At 44.4% G+C, this 15,000-nt stretch overlaps 1 protein-coding gene across 1 annotated transcript in view; it reads right to left on the bottom strand.

The window, feature by feature from the left end:
• The window catches only part of LOC124035405 (A disintegrin and metalloproteinase with thrombospondin motifs 17-like), a 239,411-nt gene that overhangs the window by 107,457 nt on the left and 116,954 nt on the right, over positions 1–15,000 (bottom strand). The window contains exon 9 of the mRNA XM_046348856.1: positions 844–984. Within this exon, the coding sequence (XP_046204812.1) occupies positions 844–984 (141 nt within the window). The remainder of the gene's footprint in view (positions 1–843; positions 985–15,000) is intronic.

Genomic DNA, 15,000 nt, shown 5'->3' with positions numbered 1-15,000 from the left:
GGGCAACTCTGGTCCTGGAGGGCAGCAGTATGTACAGGCTTTTGTTCCACCCCAGCACTAACAGTGTGAACATTAACACTTCTGTTACATATAATAATGATCCAATGTCAAGGGACTGATTTCAGAGCGCCAGACAGCCAATAAACTACATTTCTAGTCCAGCTCCAGTCACAGTCAGATCAATCAGATCCACTGTTTGCAATATAAATCAAGCCATCGCTATGGTAATAGCTTCTTGGCAACAGCAGCCCATAGATAAAAGCCGATGCCATCTCATAGAGTTGTGATGAATGCATTGAGTAGGAGACGCCATTCAACTTGATTAAACTGGCTGACAGCGGTCAGGGCTGGAACACAGTCAGTTCAATCACTGTGAGTGACTGGTTACGAAGACCTTGTCAAAGTCAATCAAATAATGGCTGGAAGGAAACTAGAGGTCATTTATTCAAGGAAGTGTGTGAGTTGGGCGGAGGGATATATTGTACAATGATTGTGTGTATGTTTGAGTGTGACTGTGTGTGGGTGTGTGTGTGAGTGAGTGTGACTGTGTATCAGTGAGTGTGTGCATGCGTGTGTGTGTGTGTGTGTGCATGCGTGTGTGTGTGTGTGTGTGTGTGTGTGTGTGTGTGTGTGTGTGTGTGTGTGTGTGTGTGTGTGTGTGTGTGTGTGTGTGTGTGTGTGTGTGTGTGTGTGTGTGTGTGTGTGTGTGTGTGTGTGTGTGTGTGTCCAATCTGAAAGTGGAAAACTGGACCCTTTAGGCCAGTAAACTGAGGCACATTTTCCACTCTCATAATATTGCTATGCTCCACTTAGTAACCTAGAGAGTGTGTGTGTTTGTCTCACCTGAGGAACTTCTCCAGGTCGTCACGGCTGCAGGGGGACCATGACAGGTCGCTGGGGTTACGGCCCTTCACCCATTCGCCAGACATGATGTGGGAGTGGCCTGTACAGGTAGCATGGTCGTCATCGTGGCTCATCCCCATGCTGGAGAGAAAATCACACACACACCATTACATACCATATAGAGAAACACACACCATTACATAATAGAGAAACACACCATTATATACCTTATAGACACCCACCATTATATACCATATAGCCACACACCACACACACACACACCCTTAAATACCATATATACACACACACCCTTAAATACCAAATATACACACACACCCTTAAATACCATATATACACACACACCATGATATACCATATAGACACATACAGCCTTAAATACCACATAGACACACACACACACACCATTATATACCATATAGCCACACACCACACACACACCCTTAAATACCATATATACACACACACCATTATATACCATATAGACACACACACCCTTAAATACCACATAGACACACACACACCATTATATACCATATAGACACACACCATTATATACCATATAGACACACACCATTACATACCATATAGACACACACCATTATATACCATATAGACACACACCATTATATACCATATAGACACACACCATTACATACCATATAGACACACACCATTATATACCATATAGACACACACCATTATATACCATATAGACACACACCATTACATACCATACAGACAGACACACCATTATATACCATGCACACACACACACCATTATATACCATGCACACACACACACACACACACACCATTATATATCATATAGACACACACACCATCATTTACTCATACACTACTGGAATATGCTCATATCTCTCAGGCACACACACACACACACACACACACACACACACACACACACACACACACACACACACACACACACACACACACACACACACACACACACACACACACACACACACACACACACACACACACACACACACACACACACACACACACACACACACACACACACACAGGTATATCTTACAATTGATTCAAATTTAAAATGGTATTTTCCCTAACCCTAATATAGGACACGCCTCAAACAACACCTCTACACAACTGAAACAAACACACTACAAACATTCATCACATTGATTAACTCTTTGGTCGTTTCACATTTAACTTATTTACTAATGGCGCTGCCAACTCCAAATGACTCGTTTTTTAAATCATATGAACAAAAAATATGTAATTTTATTTGGAATGCTACGCCAGACAAAATTAAATGTGCCTATTTATATAATGACTATGAGTTTGGGGGGCAAAAATGATTAAATATTAAAGCTTTAAACCTCTCACTAAAAGCTTCACTAATACAGAAATGATACTTAAACCCAAAATGGTTCTCCAGTAGATTATTAAAAAAGGCTCAGCCTTTATTCAAAAATGGCCTTTTGCTTTTGAATCAATTTTTTTCTCTCAAATCAAATCAAATTTTTATTTGTCACATACACATGGTTAGCAGATGTTAATGCGAGTGTAGCGAAATGCTTGTGCTTCTAGTTCCGACAATGCAGTGATAACCAACAAGTAATCTAACTAACAATTCCAAAACTACTGTCTTATACACAGTGTAAGGGGATAAGGAACATGTACATAAGGATATATGAATGAGTGATGGTACAGAGCAGCATACAGTAGATGGTATCGAGTACAGTATATACATATGAGATGAGTGTGTAGACAAAGTAAACAAAGTGGCATAGTTAAAGTGGCTAGTGATACATGTGTTACATAAGGATGCAGTCGATGATGTAGAGTACAGTATATACATATGCATATGAGATGAATAATGTAGGGTAAGTAACATTATATAAGGTAGCATTGTTTAAAGTGGCTAGTGATATATTTACATCATTTCCCATCAATTCCCATTATTAAAATGGCTGGAGTTGGGTCAGTGTCAATGACAGTGTGTTGGCAGCAGCCACTCAATGTTAGTGGTGGCTGTTTAACAGTCTGATGGCCTTGAGATAGAAGCTGTTTTTCAGTCTCTCGGTCCCAGCTTTGATGCACCTGTACTGACCTCGCCTTCTGGATGATAGCGGGGTGAACAGGCAGTGGTTCGGGTGGTTGATGTCCTTGATGATCTTTATGGCCTTCCTGTAACAACGGGTGGTGTAGGTGTCCTGGAGGGCAGGTAGTTTGCCCCCGGTGATGCGTTGTGCAGTCCTCACTACCCTCTGGAGAGCCTTACGGTTGAGGGCGGAGCAGTTGCCGTACCAGGCGGTGATACAGCCCGCCAGGATGCTCTCGATTGTGCATCTGTAGAAGTTTGTGAGTGCTTTTGGTGACAAGCCGAATTTCTTCAGCCTCCTGAGGTTGAATAGGCGCTGCTGCGCCTTCTTCACGACGCTGTCAGTGTGAGTGGACCAATTCAGTTTGTCTGTGATGTGTATGCCGAGGAACTTAAAACTAGCTACCCTCTCCACTACTGTTCCATCGATGTGGATAGGGGGTGTTCCCTCTGCTGTTTCCTGAAGTCCACAATCATCTCCTTAGTTTTGTTGACGTTGAGTGTGAGGTTATTTTCCTGACACCACACTCCGAGGGCCCTCACCTCCTCCCTGTAGGCCGTCTCGTCGTTGTTGGTAATCAAGCCTACCACTGTTGTGTCGTCCGCAAACTTGATGATTGAGTTGGAGGCGTGCGTGGCCACGCAGTCGTGGGTGAACAGGGAGTACAGGAGAGGGCTCAGAACGCACCCTTGTGGGGCCCCGTGTTGAGGATCAGCGGGGAGGAGATGTTGTTGCCTACCCTCACCACCTGGGGGCGGCCCGTCAGGAAGTCCAGTACCCAGTTGCACAGGGCGGGGTCGAGACCCAGGGTCTCGAGCTTGATGACGAGCTTGGAGGGTACTATGGTGTTGAATGCCGAGCTGTAGTCGATGAACAGCATTCTCACATAGGTATTCCTCTTGTCCAGGTGGGTTAGGGCAGTGTGCAGTGTGGTTGAGATTGCATCGTCTGTGGACCTATTTGGGCGGTAAGCAAATTGGAGTGGGTCTAGGGTGTCAGGTAGGGTGGAGGTGATATGGTCCTTGACTAGTCTCTCAAAGCACTTCATGATGACGGAAGTGAGTGCTACGGGGCGGTATTCGTTTAGCTCAGTTACCTTAGCTTTCTTGGGAACAGGAACAATGGTGGCCCTCTTGAAGCATGTGGGAACAGCAGACTGGTATAGGGATTGATTGAATATGTCCGTAAACACACCGGCCAGCTGGTCTGCGCATGCTCTGGGGGCGCGGCTGGGGATGCCGTCTGGGCCTGCAGCCTTGCGAGGGTTAACACGTTTAAATGTCTTACTCACCTCGGCTGCAGTGAAGGAGAGACTGCATGTTTCCGTTGCAGGCCGTGTCAGTGGCACTGTATTGTCCTCAAAGCGGGCAAAAAAGTTATTTAGTCTGCCTGGGAGCAAGACATCCTGGTCCGTGACTGGGCTGGATTTCATCTTGTAGTCCGTGATTGACTGTAGACCCTGCCACATGCCTCTTGTGTCTGAGCCATTGAATTGAGATTCCACTTTGTCTCTGTACTGACGCTTAGCTTGTTTGATAGCCTTACGGAGGGAATAGCTGCACTGTTTGTATTCAGTCATGTTGCCAGACACCTTGCCCTGATTAAAAGCAGTGGTTCGCGCTTTCAGTTTCACGCGAATGCTGCCATCAATCCACGGTTTCTGGTTAGGGAATGTTTTTATCGTTGCTATGGGAACGACATCTTCGACGCACGTTCTAATGAACTCGCACACCGAATCAGCGTATTCGTCAATATTCCCATCTGACGCAATACGAAACATGTCCCAGTCCACGTGATGGAAGCAGTCTTGGAGTGTAGAGTCAGCTTGGTCTGACCAGCGTTGGACAGACCTCAGCGTGGGAGCCTCTTGTTTTAATTTCTGTCTGTAGGCAGGGATCAGCAAAATGGAGTCGTGGTCAGCTTTTCCGAAAGGGGGCGGGGCAGGGCCTTATATGCGTCGCGGAAGTTAGAGTAACAATGATCCAAGGTTTTACCACCCCTGGTTGCGCAATCGATATGCTGATAAAATTTAGGGAGTCTTGTTTTCAGATTGGCTTTGTTAAAATCCCCAGCTACAATGAATGCAGCCTCCGGATAAATGTTTTCCAGTTTGCAAAGAGTTAAATAAAGTTCGTTCAGAGCCATCGATGTGTCTGCTTGGGGGGGATATATACGGCTGTGATTATAATCGAAGAGAATTCTCTTGGAAGATAATGCGGTCTACATTTGATTGTGAGGAATTCTAAATCAGGTGAACAGAAGGATTTGAGTTCCTGTATGTTTCCTTCATCACACCATGTCCCGTTAGTCATGAGGCATACGCCCCCGCCACTCTTCTTACCAGATAGATGTTTGTTTCTGTCGGAGCGATGCGTGGAGAAACCCGTTGGCTGCACCGCCCTGGATAGCGTTTTCCCAGTAAGCCATGTTTCCGTAAAGCAGAGAACGTTGCAGTCTCTGATGTCCCTCTGGAATGCCACCCTTGCTCGGATTTCATCAACCTTGTTGTCGAGAGACTGGACATTGGCAAGAAGAATACTGGGAAGTGGTGCGCGATGTGCCCTTTTTCGGAGTCTGACCAGAACACCGCCGCGTTTCCCTCTTTTTCGGAGTCGTTTCCTTGGGTCGCTGCATGCGATCCATTCCGTTGTCCTGTTTGTAAGGCAGAACACAGGATCTGCGTCGCGGAAAACATATTCTTGGTCGTACTGATGGTGAGTTGACGCTGATCTTATATTCAGTAGTTCTTCTCGACTGTATGTAATGAAACCTAAGATGACCTGGGGTACTAATGTAAGAAATAACACGTAAAAAAACAAAAAACTGCATAGTTTCCTAGGAACGCGAAGCGAGGCGGCCATCTCAGTCGGCGCTGGAGTCCTTTGACAGCTCTTTGGTCTTGGCCATAGTGGAGTTTGGAGTGTGACTGTTTGAGGTTATGGACAGGTGTCTTTTATACTGATAACAAGTTCAAACATGTGCCATTAATACAGGTAATGAGTGGAGGACAGAGGAGCCTCCCAAAGAAGAAGTTACAGGTGACCAAATACTTATTTTCCACCATAATTTGCAAATAAATTAATTAAAAATCCTACAATGTGATTTTCTGGATTTTTTTTCTCATTTTGTCTGTCATAGTTGAAGTGTACCTATGATGAAAATTACAGGCCTCTCTCATCTTTTTAAGTGGGAGAACTTGCACAATTGGTGGCTGACTAAATACTTTTTTGCCCCACTGTATATGGGCATACAGCAATCTCAGCTCTGTAGATTTTGCTGTGAAGAGACAGAATCAATAGACAATTTATTCTGGTATTGCCACTATGTAGCTTGTTTCTGATCACAGGTTCAGGAATGGTTAAGAAATCACAACATTAAATTATAATGAACCTTACAAATAGCAGTGTTGGGCGATTTGGAAAGCCATAGTTAGTCAATAAATAATATGATAATGCTCATAGGAAAGGTTTTCATCTTTAGCTCACAATCTGTGGATGCTATAGGAAACAAGCTTCATAAATATGTGTATGCAACCAATAACATTAGATTTTTTTTTGTACCTTTATTTTACTAGGCAAGTCAGTTAAGAACAAATTCTTATTTTCAATGACGGCCTAGGAACAGTGGGTTAACTGCCTGTTCAGGGGCAGAAGGACAGATTTGTACCTTGTCAGCCCAACGCTCTAACCACTAGGCTACCCTGCCGCCCCTGATTGGATTTGATGTATCCCTCAGGCGAATACCCTCCCAATGTTTCCCCATATTCTCCAGACTGACTTGCTATATACAGACAGAACAGAAAGTTGCAATAGGCCCAACGTTTGGCACCAGCACAAACAGAAACCCTCTTAAAACTAAGCCTAAACCTAACCCCTAAGGCAAAAAATTGCCTTTTTACAAGTGAAGACCGGAAAAATGATCTCACTTCTCTGAGTTCTTTGTTGGTTTAGTATTCTTGAGGACTTTTGATACTCACAAGTATAGTACAACGTGTACACACATACACACCTTTAAATGCGGAAGACAAATTTCATTTGTACAACTGACTAGGTATCCCCCTTTCCCTTTGTATCTCTGCAACACATAACTAGACACACAACATACACTATTACAACAGACAGTATAACATACTTTGAACACGTATACATTCCTCTACACAACTGCAGCCCATCCTAACACACCTGTTACATATTCATTGGCTAAGGTCAGGGCCTCGGGGAAACTTCCACAGGAAAGAATATCTAGTGTACAGCTATACCACAGTAAGGATCTGTGTGTGTGCATGTGTGTGTGTGTGTGTGTGCATGCGTGTGTGTGTGTGTGTGTGTGTGTGTGTGTGTGTGTGTGTGTGTGTGTGTGTGTGTGTGTGTGTGTGTGTGTGTGTGTGTGTGTGTGTGTGTGTGTGTGTGTGTGTGTGTGTGTGTGTGTGTGTGTGTGTGTGTGTGTGTGTGTACATGCGTGTGTTTCCTCTAAAGTCGTGACCTACATTTTGGAAATGAAAAACAACAGCCCGGCCTGAAATCCCAGTGGCGCCTCAGAAACTAACAAAAACCATTGAGTGGAATGACTGGACTCCCAATGCACAGCCGTTGTTCCTGGCTTTAATTAAACTATATACAATTACATAATGAGAGCCATATTCCTCCATGTCCTCTGCAACACCAATAAGAGATCAGCCACACTAAAACCAAGATGACCACAGCTGGTCTGGGTCTGTCCTGCTACTCAAACGTTGCTGCTGCTGGATACAGTTTAGCATTTTCCCCACTAATGGTTAAGGTTAATTGGGGGATCCAAGATCTGTTCCTAGGGTAAACGTTACCCGAAGCACCACACTGGAGAACCGCAAACTGGAGTGCAGTGCAATTGGCCAGTCCAAAATATGTTCATTTTGTCTTTCTCCAGATCTCTGTAGGCTCTGGTATAGTGCACACATTTACAACAGGGAAAGCAAACACATGAGGGTTGTGTTCATTAGGCACAACACTGAAGAAATTGCACAGAAATTGCAATAAACCAAATCAAATCAAACTTTACTTGCCATGTGCTGAACACAACAAGTGTAGACTTTACCGTGAAATGCTGAATACAAGCCCTTAACCAACAGTTAACCGGCAGTTCAAGAAGAAGAAAATATTTACCAAGTAGGATCAAATAAAAAGTAACACAATAAGAATAAGAATAACGAGGCTGTATACAGGGGGCACCGGTCCCGAGTCAGTGTGCAGGGGGCACCGGTCCCGAGTCAGTGTGCAGGGGGCACCGTTCCCGAGTCAGTGTGCAGGGGTACAGGCTAGTTGGGGTAATCTGTACATGTACGTGGGGCCAAAGTCACTATGCTTAGGTAACAAACAAACAGCGAGTAGCAGCAGTGTACAAAAGGGAGGAGGGGTCAATGTAAATTGTTCAGTGGCGATTTTTATGAATTGTTCAGCAATTCCCCGCCTATTACATAGGGCCTGGATGGCAGGAAGTTTGGCCCCAGTGATGTACTGGGCCGTTCGCACTACCCTCTGTAGCATCGTACGGTCAGATGCCGAGCAGGTGCTATACCAGGCAGTGATGCAACCGGTCAGGATGCTCTCGATGGTGCAGCTGTAGAACATTTGAGGATCTGGGGACCCATGCCAAATATATTCAGTCTCCCGAGGGGGAAAAGGTTTTGTCGTGCCCTCTTCACGACTGTCGTGGTCGATGTTAATGGGGGCCTGTTCAGCCCACCTTTTCCTGTAGTCCACGATCAGCTCCTTTGTCTTGCTCACATTGAGGGAGAGGTTGTTGTCCTGGCACCACACTGCCAGTTCTCTGACCTCCTCCCTATAGGCCGTCTCATCATTGTCGGTGATCAGGCCTACCACTCGTCAGAAAACTTAATGATGGTGTTGGAGTCATGTTTGGCCACGCAGTCGTGGGTGAACAGGCAATACAGGAGGGGACTAAGTACACAGCCCTGAGGGGCCCCAGTCTCTTGGAGCTAGGGTCTATTTTCCTGAATTTCCGCCTGACTGATGTTCCCAAAGTAAACTGCCTGTTGCTCAGGCCCAGAAGCCAGGATATGCAAAAATTGGTATCATTGAATAGAAAACCGTTTCTAGAAATGTTAAAATAATGCCTGAGATTATAACACATTTGATATGGCAGGCAAAATTCCAAAGAAAAATCAACCAGAGATTGTCTTTTTGAGCTCCCAGGATCTTATAGTGGAAAGCTATGGCTTCTATGTAATTCCAGCTCCCAGATTGCAATTCCTATGGCTTCCACTAGATGTCAACAGTCTTTGTTCAATGTTTCAGGCTTGTTTCTTCAAAAACAAGCAAAAATTATGAGTTTTTGTACAAAGACTGTTCAAAATCAGTCGGTTGGCAAGCGATGAAGAGGATGGGTGCTTACTAATTTTACTTTTCTATTGAACGTACTTCTTTCCGTATGAAATATTATAGTTTATTTACATTTTAGGATACCTGAGGATTAAATAGAAACGTAGTTTGACTTGTTTGAACAAAATTTAGAGGTAGCTTTTTGGACTCCTTTGTCTGCATGTTGAATGAGTGGATTACTGAAATCGATGGCGCCAATTAAACAGACCTTTTTTGGACCATTCATGTTGTAGCTGGGACCATTGGGATTGCAAACAGAGGAAGATTTTCAAAACGAAGTGATTTATTTAATCGCTATTTGTGATTTTATGAAGCCTGTGCTGGTTGAAAAATATGTTGATGTGGGGCGCCGTCCTCAAACAATCGCATAGTATGCTTTCGCTGTAAAGCCTATTGTAAATCGGACAACGCGGTTAGATTAACAAGAATTTAAGCTTTTAAATTATATAAGACTTGTATGTTCATAAATGTTTTTTTAAATTACAATGATTTTTTATTTGAATTGCGCGCCCTCCAATTTCACCAGATGTTGTCGACTGGTGTCCCGCTAACGGGACGCCTATCCCTAAGGATCCGTGTGGCAGACGCGTTGTTGCCTACTCTTATCACCTGGGTGCGGCCCGTCAGGAAGTCCAAGATCCAGTTGCAGAGGGAGGTGTTTTGTCCCAGAGTCCTTAGCTTAGTGATGAGCTTCGTGGGCACTATGGTGTTGAACGCTGCGCTGTAGTCAATGAACATTATTCTCACATAGGTGTTCCTTTCGTCCAGGTGAGAAAGGGCGGTGTGGAGTGCGATTGAGATGGCGTCATCTGTGGATCTGTTGGGGGGTATGCGAATTGGAGCAGGTCTAGGGTGTCCGGGAGGATGCTGTTGATGTGAGCCATGACCAGCCTTTCAAAGCACTTCATGGCTACTGACGTGAGTGTCACGGGGCGGTAATCATTTAGGCAGGTTACTTCCGCTTCCTTGGGCACATAGACTATGGTGGTCTGCTTGAAACATGTAGATGTTACAGACTCGGTCAGGGAAATGTTGACAATGTCAGTGAAGCATGCATGCTTTGATTACATGTCCTGGTCATCTGTCTGGCCCAGCGGCTTTGTTAATGTTGACCTGTTTAAAGGTTTTGTTCACATCGGCTACAGAGTGCTTTATCACACAGTCATCCAGAACAGCTGGTGCTGTTGTGCATGCTTCAGTGTTGCTTGCCTCGAAGCGAGCATAAAAGGCATTTAGCTCGTCTGGTAGGCTCGCGTCACTGGGCGGCTCGTGTCTGGGTTTCCCTTTGTAGTCCGTAATAGTTTTCAAGCCCTGCCACATCCGATGAGTGTCAGAGCCGGTGTAGTAGGATTCAATCTTAATCCTGTATTGACGCTTTGCTTGTTTGATGGTATGTCTGAGGGCATAGCGGGATTTCTTATTAGCGTCCGGATTAGTCCACCGCTCCTTGGAAACGGCAGCTTTAGCCTTTAGCTCGATGCGGATGTTGCCTGTAATCTGTGGCTTCTGGTTGGGATGTGTACGTACAGTCACTGTGGGAACAACGTCATCGATGCACTTATTGATGAAGCCTTTGACTGAGGTGGTATACTCCTCAATGCCATTGGAAGAATCCCGGGAACATATTCCAGTCTGTGCCAGCAAAACAGTCCTATAGTATAGCATCTGCATCATCTGACCACTTCTGTATTGGTACTGGTACTTCCTGCTTTAGTTTTTGCTTGCAAGCAGGAATCAGGAGGATAGAATTATGGTCAGATATGCCAAATGGAGGGCGGGGAAGAGCTTTGTATGCATCTCTGTGTGGAGTAAAGGTGGTCTAGGATTTTTTTTTAGCCTGGTTGCACATGTGGGGCGGCAGGGTAGCCTAGTGGTTAGAGCGTTGGACTAGTAACCGAAAGGTTTCATGTTCAAATCCCCGAGCTGACAAGGTACAAATCTGTCATTCTGCCCCTGAACAGGCAGTTAACCCACTGTTCCTAGGCCGTCATTGAAAATAAGAATTTGTTCTTAACCGACTTGCCTAGTTAAATAAAGATTAAATGTGACATACTGGTAAAATTTTGGTAAAACTGATTTAAGTTTGCCTGCATTAAAGTCCCCGGTCACTAGGAGTGCCGCTTCTGGGTGAGCATTTTGTTCTTTGCTTATGGCCTTATAGAGTTGGTTGAGAACGGTCTTAGTGCCAGCTTGTTTTGTGGTGGTAAATAGACGACTACGACTACGAACTCTCTTGGTGTGGTACTCTAATAATGTGGTACTCTACCTCAGGTGAGCAATACCTCGAGACTTCTTTAATATTAGATATCGCGCACCAGCTGTTATTGACATAAAGACACACACCCCCACCCCTTGTCCTACCAGGGGTAGCGTCTCTGTTCTGCCGGTGCATGGAAAATCCCGCTAGCTCTATGTTGTCCGTATCTTCATTCAACCACATCTCGGTGAAACCAAAGATGTTATAGTTTTTAATGTCCCGTTGGTAAGATAATCTTAATAGTAGGTCATCAATTTTATTCTCCAATGACTGCACGTTAGCAAGAACAATGGAAGGCATTGGGAGTTTACTCGCTCGCGTCCCCTTTTCTGGCGTCTTTTCTTCACGCAAAAGGCGGAGATCTGGGCCTGTTCCAGTGAAAGCAGGATATCCTTCTCATCAGACTAGTTAAAGGAAAAGGTTTCTCCCAGTCCGCGGTGAGTGTAAGGGATTTCCTCCTCTTCTTCCGAAGAGGAGAGGCGAAAAGGATCAGAGGACCAATATGTGGCGTGGTAAGTGACCATGGTTCTTTTAATGCGAAAATGGACACATGAACAACTGAATGCAAAAACAATAAACGTGGAATGAACGAAACCCAAAACAGTACCGTGTGGCGAAAAACACAGACACGGAAACAAACACCCACAAACACACAGTGAAACCCAGGCTACCTAAGTATGATTCTCAATCAGAGACAACTAATGACACCTGCCTCTGATTGAGAACCATACTAGGCCGAAACATAGAAATACCCAAATCATAGAAAAACAAACATAGACTGCCCACCCCAACTCACGCCCTGACCATACTAAATAATGACAAAACAAAGGAAATAAAGGTCAGAACGTGACAGTGAGTAATCACTGTTCTGATGTCCAAAAGTTATTTTCGGTGATAAGAGACAGTAGCAGCAACATTATGTACACAATAAGTTTTTAAAAAGTTACACAAAACGCAAAAAGAAAATATAAAGAAATAGCACGATTGGTTGACCCAGGAGTGAACTGTATAAAGTCTTGGAGATTAAAAAGCGAAATGTTTATTGGTCAAAGGTTTTAAAGGTGTACTATGCAGAAATCCTCCGCAATTTCCTGGTTGCTAAAATTCTCAAGTGGGTATAGTGTAGAGAATCGTTGTACCATCTAAACCGCTGTGAAATATATATTTCCATAACCAAAAATATTGTATTGTCACCTTTTTGAAGCTGGTGTACAAAACCTAAAGTAAAAGACGCAAAAAGGAAACTTAAAAAACGGGAAGCATAGAAATAGCACACATAGAACAGATGTACAGCTTCTTCGACTAAAAAGCATTTTCAATTGAAATGATCCAATGAGTTTTCTTTTTTAGTCCAGCTCTAAGCCTCATCTTTGTCCAGGAATCCGCCCAGAGTGATACAGACAAGCAACAAATTGAATCACTTCTTCAAGGGCTGAGGATTGGACATTGATTTCCACTAGGAGTGATAAGTGCTTGATAAGAATGCACCTCCATCACCGACATCACCGACATGAAGAGGAGTAACAGAGACGAGCAAATCAATATCCACTGGCTCTGTGAGGATGCGACCATCTGGAAGAGCTACTGTGTAACAGTGAATACAAAGCAACTACAGAGTAAAAGGAAGGTGAGTACACAGTACACACTTAAACCCAGTAACAGTATAGATTTCAGAGCTAATTCCATGAGGATTTGAAACAGCACTTGTTTATTTTCAGTTCTACATACTAATCTGGCATAATGGTTGTAGATGTATTTCTCGGGTTAGATCTGTCTTTATAAAACAATGTTTTCATTTTATTTATTTATTTATTTTATTTCACCTTTATTTAACCAGGTAGGCTAGTTGAGAACAAGTTCTCATTTGCAACTGCGACCTGGCCAAGATAAAGCATAGCAGTGTGAACAGACAACACAGAGTTACACATGGAGTAAACAATTAACAAGTCAATAACACAGTAGAAAAAATGGGCAGTCTATATACAATGTGTGCAAAAGGCATGAGGAGGTAGGCCAATAATACAATTTTGCAGATTAACACTGGAGTGATAAATGATCAGATGGTCATGTACAGGTAGAGATATTGGTGTGCAAAAGAGCAGAAAAGTAAATAAATAAAACCAGTATAAAAACAGTATGGGAATGAGGTAAGTGAAAATGGGTGGGCTATTTTCCTATAGACTATGTACAGCTGCAGCGATCGGTTAGCTGCTCGGATAGCTGATGTTTGAAGTTGGTGAGGGAGATAAAAGTCTCCAACTTCAGCGATTTTTGCAATTCGTTCCAGTCACAGGCAGCAGAGTACTGGAACGAAAGGCGGCCAAATGAGGTGTTGGCTTTAGGGATGATCAGTGAGATACACCTGCTGGAGCGCGTGCTACAGATGGGTGTTGCCATCGTGACCAGTGAACTTAGATAAGGCGGAGCTTTACCTAGCATGGACTTGTAGATGACCTGGAGCCAGTGGGTCTGGCGACGAATATGTAGTGAGGGCCAGCCGACTAGAGCATACAAGTCGCAGTGGTGGGTGGTATAAGGTGCTTTAGTGACAAAACGGATGGCACTGTGATAGACTGCATCCAGTTTGCTGAGTAGAGTGTTGGAAGTCATTTTGTAGATGACATCGCCGAAGTCGAGGATCGGTAGGATAGTCAGTTTTACTAGGGTAAGCATGGCAGCGTGAGTGAAGGAGGCTTTGTTGCGGAATAGAAAGCCGACTCTTGATTTGATTTTCGATTGGAGATGTTTGATGTGAGTCTGGAAGGAGAGTTTGCAGTCTAGCCAGACACCTAGGTACTTATAGATGCCCACATATTCAAGGTCGGAACCATCCAGGGTGGTGATGCTAGTCGGGCATGCGGGTGCAGGCAGCGATCGGTTGAAAAGCATGCATTTGGTTTTACTCGTGTTTAAGAGCAGTTGGAGGCCACGGAAGGAGTGCTGTATGGCATTGAAGCTCGTTTGGAGGTTAGAAAGCACAGTGTCCAATGACGGGCCAAAAGTATATAGAATGGTGTCGTCTGCGTAGAGGTGGATCAGGGAATCGCCCGCAGCAAGAGCAACATCATTGATATATACAGAGAAAAGAGTCGGCCCGAGAATTGAACCCTGTGGCACCCCCATAGAGACTGCCAGAGGACCGGACAGCATGCCCTCCGATTTGACACACTGAACTCTGTCTGCAAAGTAATTGGTGAACCAGGCAAGGCAGTCATCCGAAAACCGAGGCTGTTGAGTCTGCCGATAAGAATATGGTGATTGACAGAGTCGAAAGCCTTGGCGAGGTCGATGAAGACGGCTGCACAGTACTGTCTTTTATCGATGGCGATTATGATATCGTTTAGTACCTTGAGTGTGGCTGAGGTGCACCCGTGACCGGCTCGGAAACCAGATTGCACAGCGGAGAAGG

The sequence above is a fragment of the Oncorhynchus gorbuscha genome, linkage group LG05, assembly GCF_021184085.1.
Source record: "Oncorhynchus gorbuscha isolate QuinsamMale2020 ecotype Even-year linkage group LG05, OgorEven_v1.0, whole genome shotgun sequence".
NCBI lineage: Eukaryota > Metazoa > Chordata > Actinopteri > Salmoniformes > Salmonidae > Oncorhynchus > Oncorhynchus gorbuscha.
Note: the sequence above shows the minus strand (reverse complement) of the source record. Positions and strands in the feature narration are given on the sequence as shown.